The sequence below is a fragment of the Stomoxys calcitrans genome, chromosome 2, assembly GCF_963082655.1.
Source record: "Stomoxys calcitrans chromosome 2, idStoCalc2.1, whole genome shotgun sequence".
In the NCBI taxonomy this organism is placed as follows: Eukaryota; Metazoa; Arthropoda; class Insecta; order Diptera; family Muscidae; genus Stomoxys; species Stomoxys calcitrans.
In genome coordinates this window covers 208,262,746-208,282,333 of record NC_081553.1, presented here as the reverse complement: position 1 = coordinate 208,282,333, position 19,588 = coordinate 208,262,746, and the positions used below count along the sequence as shown (strand labels likewise).

The 19,588-nt window shown below is 34.5% G+C and overlaps 4 protein-coding genes and 1 long non-coding RNA gene across 5 annotated transcripts; 2 read left to right on the top strand and 3 right to left on the bottom strand.

Moving 5' to 3' along the window:
- The first annotated feature begins 252 nt into the window (after window positions 1-252).
- Window positions 253-2,391, top strand: LOC106083581 (general transcription factor IIF subunit 1). The gene is made up of 5 exons (XM_013246699.2): window positions 253-408; window positions 464-1,380; window positions 1,446-1,663; window positions 1,728-2,013; window positions 2,081-2,391. The coding sequence occupies exons 1-5, from the start codon at window positions 385-387 to the stop codon at window positions 2,289-2,291; spliced, it is 1,656 nt and encodes a 551-aa protein (XP_013102153.1). The 5' UTR covers window positions 253-384; the 3' UTR covers window positions 2,292-2,391.
- A 462-nt stretch (window positions 2,392-2,853) lies between these two features.
- Window positions 2,854-4,265, bottom strand: LOC106083607 (probable dimethyladenosine transferase). Its single transcript, XM_013246743.2, has 3 exons — window positions 3,959-4,265; window positions 3,177-3,889; window positions 2,854-3,115 (listed from the first exon to the last, which is right to left on the bottom strand). Exons 1-3 carry the CDS (start codon window positions 4,014-4,016, stop codon window positions 2,966-2,968), a joined length of 921 nt encoding a protein of 306 aa, XP_013102197.1. The 5' UTR covers window positions 4,017-4,265; the 3' UTR covers window positions 2,854-2,965.
- Window positions 4,266-4,609: 344 nt separating this feature from the next.
- LOC106083608 (short coiled-coil protein B) lies at window positions 4,610-5,467 on the bottom strand. Its single transcript, XM_013246744.2, has 2 exons — window positions 5,206-5,467; window positions 4,610-5,151 (listed from the first exon to the last, which is right to left on the bottom strand). Exons 1-2 carry the CDS (start codon window positions 5,267-5,269, stop codon window positions 4,814-4,816), a joined length of 402 nt encoding a protein of 133 aa, XP_013102198.1. The 5' UTR covers window positions 5,270-5,467; the 3' UTR covers window positions 4,610-4,813.
- Window positions 5,468-5,631: 164 nt separating this feature from the next.
- LOC131995076 (uncharacterized) lies at window positions 5,632-11,250 on the bottom strand. The gene is made up of 3 exons (XR_009397129.1): window positions 11,164-11,250; window positions 10,634-11,055; window positions 5,632-5,731 (listed from the first exon to the last, which is right to left on the bottom strand). It is a non-coding gene; the product is annotated as an uncharacterized LOC131995076 (long non-coding RNA).
- A 648-nt stretch (window positions 11,251-11,898) lies between these two features.
- LOC106083606 (uncharacterized) lies at window positions 11,899-19,574 on the top strand. Its single transcript, XM_013246741.2, has 4 exons — window positions 11,899-12,530; window positions 14,826-16,643; window positions 16,714-17,279; window positions 17,810-19,574. The coding sequence occupies exons 1-4, from the start codon at window positions 12,005-12,007 to the stop codon at window positions 19,118-19,120; spliced, it is 4,221 nt and encodes a 1,406-aa protein (XP_013102195.2). The 5' UTR covers window positions 11,899-12,004; the 3' UTR covers window positions 19,121-19,574.
- The last annotated feature ends 14 nt before the right edge of the window (window positions 19,575-19,588 follow it).

Here is a 19,588-nt window from a genome sequence, read left to right as displayed (position 1 = left end):
AACCATTGCCGGCATCATTTTTGTATGTTTATTTATTTGCGGAAAACTAAATTAAAAAAAAAATAATTGCAGATAAAAAAACGTGTTTTGTTATGGATTCAAAAACATTTTACTGCTGTTCCGCTTTCGAAACAATTAAAAATGTCCGCAACTATTCTGAAAGCAGAATAGAATACCAATTCTTATGGATAAATAAAACACTCCTTTCATACTGAAAGAGAGCGCTAACGAACCTATTATATGCCCACAGGGCATTTGCCGTTTGACATAAATAGCCTATACATTTCACAATTCAAGCCACAGCCAGTTATATATTTTGTAAGCCTGGGTGTTTATTTATTTAATATTTAAAGATTGTCTAGTCGACAATAAAATTGGGTGAAAATGTCTGGAACGACAAAGCAACCGGTAAGTAATTATTGTTGGTATCTAAATATGGTACACTAAATAAGAAATCGAACAGCCTTCAACAAGTTCTGCTGGTTCATCGTCAACAAACGCTAACGGACCCTCGACTTCTGCATCAACTCCACCAGCAAACGTCCAAGAATTCAAGATACGTGTTCCAAAAAGTTTACGCAAAAAACATCATGTAATGAGATTCAATGCAACTCTCAATGTTGACTTTGCTCAATGGAGATCTGTGAAACTAGAGCGTGAAAATAATATGAGAGAGTTTAAAGGGGCCGAAGAAGATATGCCTAAATTTGGTGCTGGTTCCGAATACAATCGTGACTTACGCGAAGAGGTCAGACGTAAAAAGTTTGGCATTATCGCCAAGAAGTATAGACCAGAAGCTCAGCCATGGATTTTAAAAGTAGGTGGAAAGAGTGGGAAAAAGTTCAAGGGCATCCGCGAAGGTGGAGTCAGCGAAAATGCCGCCTTCTATGTTTTTACACATGCTCCTGATGGAGCAATAGAAGCGTATCCCTTAAATGAATGGTATAATTTTCAACCTATTCAGCGCTATAAATCATTATCTGCTGAAGAAGCAGAGCAAGAGTTTGGTCGTCGCAAGAAGGTCATGAATTATTTCTCTCTAATGCTCCGAAAGCGTTTAAAGGGTGATGAAGAGGAAGAGAAAGACCCCGATGAGGTAAAAGTAAAAGGTGCCGGTTCCAAAAAATCAAAGGAATTGAAAATAAGTGAAATGGATGAGTGGATTGACTCTGAAGAAGAATCAGACTCGGATAGCGACGAAGAGGATAAAAAGAAGAAAGATGCCGACAGCGATGATGAGGGCAAGAAAAAAGGCAAAAAAGGCAAGGACGGAGAAAAGAAAAAGAAGAAACGAGATGTTGATGACGAAGCTTTTGAGGAATCAGACGATGGCGACGAAGAGGGTCGTGAAATGGATTACGACACTGAGTCTAGTGAGGAGTAAGTATTTAGGAACGAATATCTCATAGCAAATTTATTAATAACATAATTATGCGGTATTTTAGTGAACCCGATCCCGAAGCAAAATTAGATAAGGATATGAAATCGGTCGCAGAGGAAGATGCTCTTCGTAAACTACTTACCTCTGACGAGGATGAAGACGAAGAAAACAAATCGGATGATTCTGATAAAGAGGACGAAGAAAAGAAAAAGAAAGATAAATCAAAGGAAGAAGGCAAGGAGAAGAAGAAAAACAAATCCAAAACTAAGGACTCGAAAAAGGGTAAATCATTGAGCACAATAGTTTCTTTAGACATAAATGCATTAATTTATTTGCATTCTCTCAGATTCGTCAAGCGATTTCAGCTCGGATAGCAGCGACTCGGAAATAGAAAGTAAACAAAAGAAGAAGGGAAGTTCAAAACCACCAAGTAAACAAAATTCGCGATCAGCTACACCCACATTCAACAATGATGCTAGTAAGCGCAAACTGAATAGTATGCCAGGTGATCTCACAGCTTCGGAGAATAGCAATAGTCCTATTAGCACTCCATCTAAGCGGCCTAAAACTGAATCGTTGACACCTTCATTGCCATCAACATTTGCTGGAGTGGTTAATACAAATAACAAGGAGTAAGTATTGCCATCCATTCTAATAGCATAAATATAATATGTTTATGCTTCTCTTTGTAATTCACAGCGATTATGGCATTACCGAGGAAGCTGTTCGCCGCTATTTAATGCGCAAACCAATGACGGCTACAGAACTGTTGACCAAATTCAAAAACAAAAAGACTGGTGTATCCAGCGATCGCTTGGTTGAGACAATGACTCAAATTTTAAAGAAAATCAATCCTGTCAAACAAACCATACAAGGTAAAATGTATTTGAGCATCAAAGTTAATAAGTAGATAAGTACCTATGCGATAACATTTAATAAACAAAAAGAAAAATGTGATGTTATTATATACAAGAAATAAAAAATCACTATTTTAAGGTTTGAAAAGTTAATTGAATTTTTTCTGGATGTAGAATTGCCCATTGGCGTGATAATCAAAAGTTCTTTCAAGGAGTGAAAGTGCTTTATATTTGATTGTTGAAATTTAGAACATATAATCAAAGTCGAGCGACCCAACTGCCTAAAAATTATACATAAATCGATTGTTTTCACCAAAAAGAGTTGCATTTTTAGTTGCTTTTGTTGAAATTCGGTTAACATATTTTATTTATCCGAAGTACAAGCCATCAAACGATCCACACCAAAACGAAGCCTAAATAGGACAATTCATCTAAGCAACGAGTGGCTGCAACAAAAATTCATCCCTATTTTAATATTTTTTTCTACCAACAAATAGAGCATTGTCCTGCTCGACAAATATAGCTTAACTAAGACTTGGTATCTACCAGATTCCTAATGGCTATCAGTAATACCTGTACTAAAGATTTATAAGGCTTTAAAAGCTTGTACAATAATTTCAATAGTTACCGAACGTATCAAGATTTTTTATTGATAACTAAATTAATATACATAACTTAAATTTGTCTGTACTTATTTACATGGCTAAAACTATTTTAACATGAAGTCTTAGTTAAAATGAATTCCTTCAGAATTAAATGCCAGCAATAGGCGCATAAAATCGTCTAAATCCATTGAACGAGCACGTAAATTTTCCATTTGCAGGCCTTGTAATATGCCAATAACTTTATCTTGCATATTAAAATTTTCATCTATGGGCTAAAAAATAGGAATAACATTAATAATGTATAAGTGGCCGGTAGAATGTTTGGGGACTTACCAAATTCCTTAATGATAAGTGTAATTTGTAATTTTTCTCCAGCATTTCCATAACCGAATTTGTTTTAAAGGCCGCAGCTAAGGTTTTATTCTTACGCAAAAATGCAATGCGTGTCAAACCATCCCATTCGGTGAAATTTACTGGAGGTGGAGGATTTTTGGGTTCCAAACGCACCACACTGGATTCTACTTTTGGTGGGGGTTTGAAATTATTTTTTCCTACTTTCATTAGCATATCAACTCGTGCCAGCAACTGTGTATTTATACTTAGCCGACAGTATAATTTATCCCCAGGTTTTGCCACCAAACGCTGGGCGAATTCTCGTTGAAACATTAAAACGGCACAACGAAATAGGGGTCTATGCAACAATAGCTTAAATATTAGAGGTGAACTTATTTGATAAGGTACGTTGGCAATACATAAATCAAAGAAAGGCAGTTCAGCTTTGAGGAAATCACCAATAAGCATTTGTAGTTTCGGTTGCATGGGTGTACCCTGCACACGTTTTTGTAGTTCTGCTGCCAGACGAGTATCTATTTCACAAGCTACCACCTTCTTACAGCGTTCCAACATGCGAACTGTCATATTACCCGTACCAGGACCAATTTCCAAAACAGTGTCGGTAGATCGCAAGGCAGCTTTTTCCAGCATACTTGTTATTACCAATGGATTTTTCAAAATATGCTGACCAAAATCCTTATTGAAAACAATACCTTTGTACGTGTGTTTACAAGTTAATTAGTATTAAATTCTATAAAAAAAATATATCAGATAAGCGTTACCTTGCTTTTGCACCTCATTGTGTATGCGTGATTTTTTCTCTGTTTTAACTTTCGGCATTTTCAAGAAGTAAAAGTAAAAAAAACTGTAGAAAACTAATTTAGTCCTTACAAAACCATGTGCTTGCTTTGTTGCTCCGGGTGTTTATTTACATAAGTGTTGTTGTATTCTTGAAAACATATGTGCACATAATTAGTAATGTTGCAACGTTAGGGATGTACTACGTTTTCGTACTCTCGAATCTCATCTAATGAATTTAATTTAATTTTTCATTTATTCAGATAATGCAACTTAAAGTATTAAAATATTTCTTTTTGTGAGAAATGTACGTACTTATACATATGATTATTTAAACGAATAAAATAAAGCAGAACTTCTCGGAACAGTATTACGTTACGAAACATTTCTGAATGATTGCTGAAAAGCAATTTGCCATGCCTATGCCACCACAGCGACAGCAGAAAAATGATGTCACCGATTGGGCTTCCTAAAAACAAAAAATCTGGAAATTCTGATATTTGTCTATAAAAACTACTTTTTTTTAAAAAAATTAGCCGCAAAATCATAATTTTATTTATTTTTTATTACAAGCGGTGTATTTTTTATTTGAATGATTGGTTAAAGCACTACATACATATTATTAAAAATAAATAAAAATGCTGCATATGCATAAATGTCTTAAATTGTTGTATACATGTTATAAGCTTTAACTAGTCCGAAACTAAATTATAAAGATATGAGTATGCGAATAAATAAACAATATCATGAAATTTATCTTAACACAGTGAATTCATCGTTCAGATGAGTTTTCTTCTTGTGCAGATTACAGCTTCTTCCAGGTGTGAATGGAATGAGTTTTACTTCTTTTTAGCATTGGGACTTGTCGATTGAAAAACCGAAGAAGCAGACATTAGATTTTCTATGTACTGACCAAGCACTTGATTTTCCGAACGCAATTTAAGATTTTCTTCTTTAACTGAATCGACACGCTGCGACAAGTCATCTAAAGTATTTTGTAGTTCCAAAACTTGTGTAATTAGTCGAGCCTTCTCCTCCTTCTCGTCAGGATTAATCTCTGGCTCCAAAGAATTATGTGAATCCGGTGTTGAGCTACGATTTGTAAACGATGACCTCAATGAATCCATGGAATGTCCAATAATATTGGAAGTTTGATTGTCATCATCATTAATTATCACTATAACGACGAATTTAATAACGACATAATTAATGTAATGAAGTTACAACATACCTTGTGGATCATCATCAGCCAATGGAATGGGCTCTTGTTCTTGCAATTTATCGATTAGTGACATACTGTTATTATTCGCAAGATTTTTTCCAAACAAATGTCTGCTAAGTTAATCAATCTACAATTTCCAGTCTCTCTTTATAAACTACGTTGCAAAGAATTTAGCTGGTTTTATTAAAATTTAATATTTTATGCTAATGTAATGTTTCCGATGTTTTCTTTTTTCTTACAACCAATTCATTGACAGCTGGTATGTGTCATTATATTACTTATTCACAATAAACTGCATGATAAAACCAGAGTGAGAAAATAACCAGGGGCTAAAATGTACTTGCTATATGAATAATGGGATTGTACCGCAAAAGCGGGTTTTAATGCAAAATTTCACTGAACCTGATTAGTTATTCATCTTTGTCGTAGGCCAATCTATACAGGCACATATCCCAAACGAAAATTTTGCTTTTTGCTTTGTGGGTTCAATGTATTCTACATATACAGCATCAAGGACTAATTCCCATTCGCATATCTGCAACAAAAACAACATTCAGTACGTGGTTCAAAAAATAAGTGTGTTTGCTGTTTCTTGCTAGCTAGCGCCCTAGTACTTTACTAATATGCATAACTTAGCACGAGAGAGAATAACATTTTGAGAACTATTAATGGTGAAGTTGTAAATGTTTATCAGCAATTTTAAAAGTTTACGAAAATTTATTATTTCAAAGTTTAATTTTAATTTAATTTAAACCCCGTTTATACTGCTCTTTAAATCCTCGGTCACCTGTTTTCCCTTAATAAAATCAACTGAGCCCTAAATCCGAATTTAATGAGCAGTGTAAACGGGGTTTTACATGATTTGTATATTCACAACAGACTTTTACTCATGAATAGACCATCCCTAATATTGTCATATGAATTTGTATAGTCACAATTATATATTCATTCCCTTTATAAGTTCATTCACGGTAACTTAAATATCGTGATTGAAATGTCAATGTTTTGTTTGTGAACCGACAAGATAACAGTTTGCATCGTCTTTTTTTAACAAAATCTTAGAGCAGGATAATTTTTCAAAATAGTTTTTACTATAAAAATTAAACGCATAACAATTAAAATAAATTATAATCTGTTGGTTAGTTCTCATGGTAAGTAAGATTTATAGCTTATCACAAATTATTTGTTTAATGAGGTTATAAAAAATCTACGATAGATTGATATATTACAACAATAGGGTTATAATTATTAAATTATTTATCGTACTTCTAAATGTAATATATTTGAATAGTTTTTGACATAAAAGATGTTTATCAAAGTGCAGGCTGTATTATTTTTTTTCTTGATGTATACCCCAGTACTTTTTATATTAGAGTTTGATATGTTTGTAACATAAACGCAAGAAAAATAGTTTATTATAATAAACTATATGTTTATAAACCTATATGTTTATGAACTTTGCTTAAAAGATACAAACTTGCAAAGCATTTGGGACATAGTTAACACAAGGATAAACAAGTTCATTTAAAATTGGTGTTCAAAATATGTGCATATTTTGATGGATAGGTTATAAAAGAATTTTCAGATTTTTGTCAATATTACCATTTCTTTTTGTTTACTAATTGTTCGGAGATATAGCATTGGCCTTCTTTCATATGAATGTACATGATATTATATAATTTTTTACAAGAAATGTTCTACCATAAAAAGGGAATGTTTGTTTTCGAAAGCAGGCTATGTATGTATGTTAGCGTTTCAATTAACATTATCAGTGACTCTCACCTTTGGAAATGGTTCTTCGAACATTTTATCGACAAATTATTACACGGTAAGTACTTTGAAGAAAGTGGGATATATAAAGGAATAAAATAAGGACTTTTTCGTTAAAAGAAGTGAAATATAAATGTCATATATAATATTATGGAAGCGCAAAGTGTAGCCAATTCATACGACCACATGAAAATATATTTTTTCATTAATTTAAATGACAAAAATGTGTGGAAGTTATTTAAATTTCAGAATCCGTTCACTTTTGCTCGGTAAGACCACCATTTGCCTTCACTAAGTCGGTGTAATTTTCGAACATCGTGTTCTCTGAGGAGAAAAATTTCCCAATTGAGCAAATTCTTAAACTCCCAAAATGATTTTGTTTACTTAACCGAGCGCACGTACAATAAATTGAGCCTACGAACTGAAGAAGTTTTCAATCGCAAGTTATGGTTTTGCAGCTGTGACCGCCGATGGCGGCTCTCCAATAGTTTTCAAAGAAAATTCGGTTTATTGTCGGGAATAAATTTTGGAAAGCGCTTTGGAGCCATGGGCAAGCAAACATTTTAGCACGGCACGTAAAGCATGTGTAAACCAAGAATGGCTAAAAAATCACGTTCCGCACTTCATTTCATCCACACAGAGGCCGTTCGATTTGCCAGATGCCACTCTGTTGGACTTTTAAACCTTAGTCATTTTATAGAGCAAGGCAAGGAAGGTAAGGACTAAAAGTATGTTAATATGGATGTGCTGAAGAAAGCCAATGTACATGCTCCAAAATACCGGCAGATAATATTCGTTTTTTGTTTATTTATTCTTATAATCGGTAAGACATTACTCGGACAAATTGATTATATAAATCAACATTCTATGACAATAGAAATAACAATGCATCAATTTGTAAAGCAATGTTAAATAATAATTGTATTATTTTACAAAAGTACAGAAAAAAACTCTTAACAAAAATCTAAGTTAAAAAATTTGTATAATTTAGCAGAAAGGATCATACGCAGGATATTGCAATAGATTTAAACTCATTGTAAGTCCTCATAAATTCCTTTTATCATATTGAATATAGCTATTGCAGATATGTATTGCACGAATTTGGAAAGAACGTCCTATCAACAACGATTGGTACCTGGGCACGATTGGAGAATGGGTTCTGTTTGACGCTCCAAACTGAAATTTCCAGAATAAGTAGGCTGGACTTTGGAACTTCATTTATTTATAGAACAAGGAAATTATTTTTAAGTTGATAAAGCTATCAAAAGTGCTTCCTAGAAACTGAACAGTATATGAAGATACGTGGTCGTAATACTTTGTATTATAAACATATCGGACTATACAATAAACACACATCTTCAATCTATGCAGACAACTTGATGTAGTCTTTGAAATTATCTTATTATGCAGGCCCAAAACATTAAGATCTATTACGTTATCAATAAGAGCTTGCAGCTTGCAACTCGTTTTATAACCAACTCAGAGCAATAGTTAAGGCAAAAGGTAGTCATATAAAGGAAAAGTGGAGGGATTCTGAAATATAAATTATTTTCTCACGTTTTTTTTTTTTGCAATTTGAATAAATTAAAAAATTGGTTGAAAATCATGGTAGTTACTTCGATGTAATGAAATGATTTTCGCAAAATTTATATTTTCATTAAAAAAAAAAACGAAAAATGAACAATCGGCAAAGATATTATAAGCGGACAGACGGGCGCGACAAAGCCGAATTAGAAATAATTTCTGAGTTGAAACGTATATTTTATTACAGCAGTGTCGCAAATTTAAATCAATTTCTAACTATGAGTGCTATATAAAAATGTTTACTCTGTTTACGAATTGCATGTTGGGGCTTTAAAGCCTCAAATAGACCCTAGATCCTTAGAAAGTACAAAGAGTGGTTCAATTTTAAGTGCCGATGTTGATTTTGAATAATTTTAATGAATTGCTCGATTAGGTGTGGTTAACATTCAACATTGGCCATCAAAATTTGACGATCCTTTATATTCAACTTTGGACGTCTACGCGGGTTGACGTTAAACGAACCCCATAATATTTCCTTATTGGAATTCAAAGAGAAAGAATTGGAGTGTATTCGTTTCCCCATTTGCGAAAAAATTTCTCCTTTTATAGATATTAGACGTAAATAATCTAGCAATCGACTTGTTGTGCAAAAAGTAGCACCGGAGAGATCTATGTTAGGATTTCATGCTGATCACAAAATCCCTAATCCTTCTTTCTTCTATGCCCTTAAGTTGATTTAATTCTGCTATGTTTCCATAAAGTCTAATGTTCATGGACAAACACTACGTGGAGCTCAGTCGGCTAATAATTGAGGCTTCTACGAGCTAAAGAAGTCAAATCGGGAGTTGCAGCTCCGATTTGGATGGCGGTATCGGAGAATTGAAAGACATGTATAATGATGCCAAGTATGCTCCACCGTCTCTCTGTCTCACCACTAACGTATCCGACGTTGATAACTCTGGGGAAAATATATCATTTAAATTTGTATGACAAATAACGCAGGTCCTCGGCCGAGTACCAGTGTTAGCATAGAATAAAGATATGATTTGGTTCAGTTCAGAACTTTTGTTTCGGGTCGCCCATGGCTCCCAAATGGTTATGCCTTAAGACATAACCATATGAAACTTGAAGAAATCTGTAGAAGTTTAGATGTGCCCGATTTGAACTTATATTGTAATAAACTAGACAATTTTCAACCACTCTTTTTAAAATATGGCAAATAGCATAATCTTAGTAACCGTAATACTTCTAATATTACTATCGTCATAAAAATCGATTCAGTTAAAGCCACCACTTACACTAATGGAGGCTGACATAGCAAGTTGTTCTTGTTATAGCAGTGTCTTGTACACCGAGGCGGCAGACCTTACCGATGAAGGATTTCATCGGTCAATCCGTTACGTACAACCGGTTGCCTTGGGATTGAGACATAGCAAGTGCTTTTGTCAGCTGATCTTCCCAAAATATAGACAAGGTTTTCTTATATAACTTCCAATATGTGTGCTGAATTTGTGTTAGGTTCATATGTCGCTCCCATATATGCTATATGCAACTGTTTTTGATTTATAAAGCTGTAAAAAAACGAATTTTACAACCGATCTGCTCAAAATTTTCAACAATATTTTATCGTATTGCCTCAGCTAATTAATTAGTATTTTTAAATCGGTGTACAGATTTGAATATAGCCCCATATATTTGGTTTTGAGTAATTTTTGCTTACAAATGGATGAATTGATAGATTATTCAAAGCATTGTCCCTCTAAGTAAGCAACTACTTTTTTATCTTTCTGGTACCTTAGAAATAGTAAAGCTTTTCTGACATCTTGTTTAAAATTGAAGCGTATTTCATTAAGGGCATTCTTTATCGATCGAAACAAATTATAGAAAGAGCAAGGTCTGTGCTGTCGTCCAAAAAGTTTTTGGCCGGTCCTGTAACATTTTATAAGTAAAATTATCAATTGGAAATTTATGGATCATCTGATCTTTATTTCAATTTCTCATAATACACAACTTCCTTCTTATCCCCCTCACGTAGAGCATAACCTTTGTGGTTGATTTGGCTGTTTTAGATGGCATTATGGATGAATTTCACCACTATTTTCTTCAAAACATCTTTTTGGGTATAATATACGAGATTACTTACTAGCAACTGGCTAAATACATATGTGTTAACACTTTAACGTTTATCAAATACTGAATTAATATGAAAGATCTTTATCCTCCACACACCATTTTTTTTATTTTTACGTGCATTAATTATCTGAGTGCATTTTTTTAAATCAGTGGAATTTTCACAATAGTTCATATATAAGGTTACGCCGTTTTCGCCCGAATATTTATGACAATAGAAACAATTTTATTGTTCTTAAATCGGGTTAAATTCGTATTAATTTGTTTGCCACTGACTACATTAGATATAAGTTCTCTGTAGTGTAGTTTATCAAAAGGCCAGCTTTTATCGGCTTTAGTTCCTATGTATATATGTAAATATGTGCAGCCATATGAAAAGGGAGGCCAATGGTATCTTTCATTCTGTAAAATTTTACAAATGCCCACATGCCATGACTGTATAGAGAAAAATATATCATTAAAAGACAGAAAAATATTTATATAAACATTTTGCTTTTTAAATTTGGATTTAAAATCAAAATTTTTAATAATTACTTCAATGACCTAAAAATGGATAATGGCATTCAATAGAAGAATATGCCATACATTCAAAAATATGGTGAACATAAGCACCACTAGCATATTTAGAACATTCACACACATCCATGTTACGACGCTTTGAATGTTGTGAATAACTAGGGAATGAAAAAGTAAATACTACTACTATTCGAAAGGATTTTGAAGTGTTTCTTTTAATAATAGAAAATTAAAAAAAGTAACTTAATTTCAATCGACATTATAATAAAATGTAATGCTGAATCTTGAGGTTTTGTTGCTACAGATGATATGTACGAGCATAATACCAAAAAATGCAACACTGCTTCGACAAAAAAAAGTAAATCGGAAGTAGAGTTTTCTTTTTCATTCAATCTTCGAGTTTCAATAGATCCATCCATCATTCTTTTGATAATGTTTTACTAAAAAAACATTGAAATAATTTAACAAAACGTTCTTAAGGCTACAACATAGGCATTAAATAATAATAATTTCAAACATTTACACTTTTACAGAAACGTCGTTACTCACGACGTATTTCATTTTGACGTTCGTGGGGTCAATCGTCGTTGATAATCGTCGTGTTTCATTTTCATTCACAATTGTTAAACAACAAGAAACAATAACAATCGACCAACCGACCAACCACATTATATTCCCTAACTCAGTGCTCGCCAAAAAGAGAAAAAAACGCCATATAATCATTATTATCTTCGGCAAGCATTGTTAGTTACAAGTTGTGTTCTTAAGAATGTAAGTAATTTCAAAGTGAAGAAATTGTGAGGGTAAAAAAACACTCGAAATTCGTGCTAAAGTTTTTGAGTTCATTGGCGCAACAAACACGGATACAATGAATCCTTTAAACGCTCCGCAGCAATCGCAAACGCAATATTTTATAACTACAGGGATGCCACCATTGGTTCCCACGTCGGATCAACATCTCACAACAACGGCATCCACATTAACACAACAGTCACTACAACTCCCAACCGTAGCCACAAATAATCCTTCGATAAATAATCAACAAACCAATCATTTCGTGGATGCCAATAAATTCGTGACAACAAATTATGTTCCCGTTTTAATAACAAATCAAACTCTTTTAACAAATATCGAACCAATCCAACAGCATCATCAGCAACAACAACAACAGAGTCAAAATATATCACCCTCAATAATTAGTGTGACAAATTCACCTGTTGTGGCAAGCGCAGCCACTGCAAATATCCCATTGATGCCTACTAATCCTGGAGGAAATGTTACGTATGTCATGACTTCGCCACAAACACCAAATTTTGCTCCAGTTCTGCCAGGACAAAATGGCACAGTAAGTGTCCTACTGACTACACCCACAACAACAACGATGGCAACGTCTGGTAAGTGCCTCACAACTTATTAAAATAGATTTATAAAAAATAATAATAGTCAAGCATCCATAGCATATGTCATTTGATTATTCAGTTAATTCTGCAATTTTGTGTTAAAATTATGCAAATGAGTTAATATATGAGTTTAACATAAAGGTAGTATATTATGTAATGATTTTCAATGTTTCACTTTGTAATTAATATTTTTACCATGACCAATGTAATGAAAATGTATATTGGCAAAGTCCGAAGCAACGTGTAGCATTTGTATGTCAGACAGATTTCTTTATTTTTTTTTTGGAAATACCCTTTTGTATAACTGTGCTGCTTGCTCTGTTTATGTCTGGCTATTCCCTCTCCCAATGTAATAATGACGTTCGCCAGCAAAATTAATTTACACTCTGATTATTGTTTAAAAGAAGATTTATTTTATAGAGCCTATTATATGTTCTCAATCATTTTTGTGTGTAAAGTTTGATTTGCAGTCGATTTTTTGTTGCTTTCTATTCATAATAAAATCATTCATATTAATGACCTTAGCACAAAACTTCATTCAATGAAACGATGCTAGCAGATATTTTGATATATATTTTTCTTCAATCCGTCATAGTAGTCTATATACTATTTAGATTGATTTGTGCAATATTATAGATATAAAGATTTTTATTATCAGAGCAAAATCGTAAAATTATATTAAAATTACATTTGGCGTTTGCACATTTCGTTTTGTTAATTTCATTGTAAAATACCACTTTTAGGGTGACCAGATCAGTATGCGAATGAAAAGTTCAAACACAACTCTGCACGATGATGATTTTGGTAATTTGGCTAAAATCGGAAAGATGTGCATTATTTTATGTAGACTGTTGAAATCTAAATCGGCCTATATATGGACTGTTATTATTTAATGAGTATTTGTAACATTTTGGGAAAATACCAGCTGGCAAAAATGTATTCAATGGCCGTAGACTTTTAGAAATGCTATGATCAGTTCCAGTCTAAAGCATATACACCGGTATTCACAAATGTAGATTTGAAAGAGGTTTATAGAATTGTCAAATAAATCCATATTAAGGCTTCATTAAGTTTTGAATAAGGCCGATAGCCTTTAACAAAAATTAAAATTTTATCTATTGTAACAGAATTACCCTCTACTGGATATTGAGTTCTTTTAACAAACCGATGTACAGGTTATATTAAGCAAAACCTTTTTTTAAATTTTTGTAGTTGTCAGGCTTACTTTTTATTAAGCTCCATACCTAATTGAAGCTTGTTTACAAATAGAAGTGAAATCCGGGGAGCGGTTTAAATAAAAATATTTAATTAATTTAATTGCTTTTTGTTACGGTGCCGATAAATGTAAGTGTTTGCCTGCCCACGGCTCCAAAGCACCTTCCAAAATGTTTTCCCGATATTAAATCGAATTTTCTTTAAAGCCGAGTTCGATAATAACGATTGAAGAGCGCCATCGGCGGTCATAGCTGCCCATACCATCATTTGAAATGTCAAATTACTGCATGTGGTTGCTCAAATTCTCGTATGTGTGCTTCGTTAAGGAGACACAATCATTTGGGAGAATAAGAATTGCGCAATTGGGAAATTTTTTCTCTTTAGAGAAAACGCTTTACGGAAATTCAGCACATTTGGGCAAGCACTCCTTTGCTCTTTCTAGTCTTAACTTAACAAAGCTTACAATTGTTCGTGTACTTAGTCTATTTGCCAGCAGAAGAGAGCGGGAGAGTGCGTGAGAACGAGCACAATTTTAAGAGTTTGGTAATTGAGAGCATGCAAATTTCTACTGTACGCGAACAGACCTATTTTGTTAACATCGAGGTGTTTGAGTTCGCAAACAGAAGTTGATTGTGATTTCTTTGGTAAATAGGCATAACGCTTTTACTTCCACCACGAATTTCTTACTTTGATATAAACTTAGAAGTAAATGTTTCTGGTGCTTTTCAATTAAACAAATATCATATTGAAATAAAATGATATACCAGCTTGATTTAGGAAATGGTAATACTTTGAATTTTAACTAAAAAACTATTAAAATTAAATTATAAAGGCGTATCAAAATTTGCTATCAAAATTTTAGACTTGCCTAATTCACAATAAGCATACACAGCACATATATGTTGCCCTTTGGTCTATATTTATAAAATGATTGAGATGGTCACCTTAGTCGTAACAACTTAACAATGATCATTTGTAGTAATAGGGGCCTTGGTTAAACAGTTTTTTTAAGAAAGCAATTCACTGAAATATTTGTTAATGAAATAATCTTTTCCTTTTACTCAAAATGTGTAGGTCATGTTGCAGCTCCTTTTTTAATCCGCAGTACATCGACACAAGTTAAACAACAGCATCCACAACAGCATCCACAACACCAACTACAACAATCCATTCATAATCAAACATTTAACACCCAACAAATGAATGCTGAATTATTAAAGCAAGTTAATACCGGGACCACTTTGTTAAAAACATCATTGCTGCAAAATAAATCGGCACCTAAGATGCCTAGCAACATCAATAGTGGTGGTGGTGGCGCTATCGCCCAAGCTCTGGTAACTCAAGCAGTGCAGAAACTGCCACAAGTTAGTTTATTGCAAAATTCAAAAAATAAACAAACAGTAACTGTTGTGGATGGGTCATCTCCCCATTCTTTTGTTTCTGGTGCAAGCATAATTGCTGGTAAGTCCTCTTCTACCACATCAAAATCAGAAAAAATCAAAGAAACATCTGACGCCGCAAAGAGTTCTTATGAAATTCGTGTGGGAGATCTCAATGCAGAAGTGTCCTTGATAAAAAAGGCTACTTTAAATACGGACACGCCAAGCACTAGCACTTCCAAGGTGGAGACCAATTCACTTTTGAAGCCATCTGTTGACTTAAAAAGAAAACGTGACAAATCATTTGCAGGTGTAGTCCAAAACAGTAAACCAGGCGATGTTGTGGTTAATGAAAAATCGCATTCATTGCTGAAGGCAAAGAATAACGTGGCTGAATGTAACACCAATCCGGTTAGTCCCCGCAGTCAACGTTCTAAGTCTTGGAATTCCATTTTAAAATCACAAACGCAAGCTTTAGTCTCAAATACAAATGAGCGAAGGCATTCAGAGCCAGCTAAAATGGAAAAACCTTTAACTGATACAGCGGCTGAAGGACAAAAATCTGCAAAAGAATTAGGGCAAATGGAAAATTCAAATAATATAATTCTAGAAGAATTTGAAGATGAAGAATACCTTGAAAGTTCTGGCGAAAAGACAAATGCAGCTTTAAAGCAAACATCCGAGGAACCCACACTTTCCCAGGAAGCCAACAATGAAGAGGAATGTGGGAATAAAGAGATCAATCAAATGGAAGAAGAAACTGCCAAAAAATCCACAATAACAAATGATATGCCCAATAACATAAATGCCAACTCAGATGAGATAGAAGAAAACAATAAAGAACAAACAAAAAAACTCGAATCAGATTCTGATGACGATGTCACCATTTTGCCTATGGACAACTCTTTAGTGGAACCCATTGAGATAGACGATGACGATGAGGAATGTGTTGGGCCTCAAAAAGTTCCCAATGATGAAACTAGCCCATCTACAAAAGATAAACAAAAATGCAACGATTCATTACTTTGTGAAGAGCAGATACTAGTGAGCTCTTCTTCTTCCATATCAAATCAATCATTAGATCAAATATCTTTAACTTCATCTGTGCCCAGAAAATCACCCAAAATTGAACCTGACAAGGCAGCAACGTCAACAGCCCCGATTCTAAAAAGGTCATTAACTGATCGCAAACAGACTTTTATGAAGGAAGAACCGCCATCAAACAATGGCTATTCATCAGTTTTGGATATGTTGTCAAATTTCGATATGCTCAATTGGAAAGAACGCCTGGGAACCGGAAGGGGGACCAACATGAAGTTCCAATTAAATGAATTTAATCTTGTGCAATTGCATGAAAAAATTCCTGGGCGTACCAAGTCCTATACTGCCTATGAAAAGCCCATCTATGAGCGTGACGACTTACAAATTAGATCACAAACTGTTGAACCACAAATTTATTATATGTGTCGGCGTTGCAAAGTTCGTGCCCTTGCCTTGGATTTTTTAGCACCCGGTAAGTTGTGATGTGCTCAACAAACCAACGAAAAGCTTTTAATGTCATGTTGTCTCTTTTGCCATTTTAGAATTCTGTTCAATGTATTGTTTGAAACGTGATTGCCGGAAACGCCAGCGCGAAGATCAAGCCAGCATTATACGCAAAAAACATCGATATCTTGTTAGCAACAATAATCCTCCTCCTTTGGCTTACATAACACAACCGAAATTCCGTTGGTCAAATTATCTTAAAGCAAATTACACTTCCATGGCGGCCCCCATTTCACTATTCCTAAATCCTTTTCCCACCGGCCCCAATTACTTCAAAATCGGTATGAAACTAGAGGCCATTGATCCCGAAAATTGTGCTTTGTTTTGTGTCTGTACTGTGGTTGACATCAACGGATATCGCCTGAAGCTGAGCTTCGATGGTTACGATAGTTCGTATGACTTTTGGATAAATGCAGATTCTATGGACATTTTTCCACCAGGCTGGTGTGCAAAAACAAATCGGATATTACAACCACCAAAGGGTATAAACGCATCAAAATTTAATTGGGCCTGGTACTTCAATAAAGAAAAAGGGTTATCTGCTCCAAGGCAATTATTTACTCATCTTAATTCATCATCATTGTCACCAAGAAATCCATTTCAGGTAAAATACATATTTCAAGAGTGTTATTGTCTATGTAAAATTGCTTTGAATTCGAAAAAATATCGAAGTTGAAGTTTGGAATTCGCAAAATGTAAAAAAACAAACAATTTGAGCTTCCTCTTGCGGTATATAAATTTGAGTAGAGTATGTATGCCGTTTTGGCAAGGTTTATAAGAATGAAAGCAAAGAAAATCGTTCGTTTTGCATTTTGGAAAACCAGAAAAGGCCTACCAATAGACTTTAGGTTCGATAATTTTTTCTTCAGCGGTCGCTCTGTCGCAGTTACCATTCCTATGGCAGCCGGTTGTAAGTACCGGATTGACCCGATAGGTTCTTTCATCGGCTAGGGCTGCCGCCTCAGTATATAACACAATGCTACAACAACAGAAACAACGATTCGTAGAGCTTTAGTCTTCCGATGCAGAACAAGAGCAGTTACTTCAATTTTCAGCTAATATTTAATTATAAAACATCCCCGTTTTTTCCCTAAATGTGATATATTTTTAATGTATGTTTTAATTAATTTTCAGATCGGTATGCACCTGGAAGCAGAAGATCTCAATGACACCGGTAAACTTTGCGTAGCATCTGTGGCTGATGTCTTGGATGATCGCATACGCATCCATTTTGATGGCTGGGATGATTGTTATGACATAATTGTTGATATAAATTCTCCGTACATTCATCCTTGCGGTTGGCATGAGGGTCGCCATCAATTGGTTGTGCCACCGGATTGTGAAAATTCGGCTTTTAGTTGGAAAAACTATATAAAAAGTCAAGGAAAAGGTATCATAGCTAGCGAAGAATTGTTTGTGCCAAGGGAACCCATACATTTTAAACCAAATATGAAATTGGAGGTAGTGGATCCGCGTAATTCTTCTTTGATAAGACCAGCTACAGTGGTATCGCATAAGGGGCATCGCGTCAAACTACATCTAGATGGATGGCCTAATGATTACTGCTTTTGGTTGGAGGATGATAGCCCAGATTTGCATCCCATAGGTTGGTGTGATGCCACTGGTCATGACTTGGAACCTCCACCTGGTTTCCAAATGGGTAAACAGAAAATGCCTTGTCCCACCCCAGGTTGCCGGGGCATTGGAAATGCCAAGAAATCCTTTATGGCTGTTCATGCCAATCGTGATTGTTGTCCGTATGTTCCAGAAAATTGGCGTCTTGTGGTTGAGAAACCGCCCAGAGTAGGCTACGATGACATTGTACGAACACTACCCAGGCTATATAAGATAAATAATGTGCCCCACAACAGCCAACGTTTAAGTGATCACCAAGTTTCGGAGCGCCTGCAAATACTGGATAATATCAAAACTCGTAATGTACTCATGCATCAGGATAAAACTGACACTTTTAAGGAGTCAATAAGTATGTCTATGGGAACAGTAAAAAGGGAGGAATCAAAAGAAACGAAGCATAATAAGTTAGAAATCAAGAGAATCGATGAGGAGCCCTCTTTAGACGTTAACATAGATATTGTCAAAGAATTTTTATGTGACTATGGACCACGACTGCAACAAGCTTACACTTTGTGGCAAAAGAATTTCACATTGGATACCGCGAAAATCAAACGCAATCCCCTTTTATGGTCTGTCTCTGAAGTTGGTGTCTTCGTGGACCTCTATTTAAATTGCCCTCCAACGGCGGCATTATTCGCACAGGAAGACATTGACGGCGAAGCATTTTTGCTTTTACAACAATGTGATCTCACTGAGCGATTAAACGTAAAATTGGGACACGCGGTTAAATTGTATTCATGCATACTGCAGTTGCGAACTTTGGCTGTCACAAAATTTAATGTAGCCTATCGGAAAGTTCCTCCGAAATAAAGCATAGCATGGTAGACCGATTGATAGGCAAGTCGTGTTATGTGTTCTTTAGTTAGGGTCCAGTCTTTCTTATGTGGCCATATTCTTCCTTGTTAATACATTTAATAACTCTCCTATCACTAACTCTTTACTCGATTGTTTGGTTCAATCGTTATTATCGCATAGTTCTTCCCATAATTGATTTACTCATAACAAAAACTAGTTTTTACAGAAACTCTTACTGTAGTTTGTTAAACAATTATCATATTTTTATAGTTTTTAAGTACCAGCCCCCTCTTACAGTTATAACCTGTAATATTTTTAATGTTTTCGAAAACATTGCAAATATTCTGCAAAATATTCTGAATAAGAATAATATCCACTGTAAATACTTATACCTATGTTAGTAAGGTACATACATGTACATACGTATAAATAAATATAAATAAAAAATCGTTTCCATAAGTCATTAGAATTTAATTCGAAATT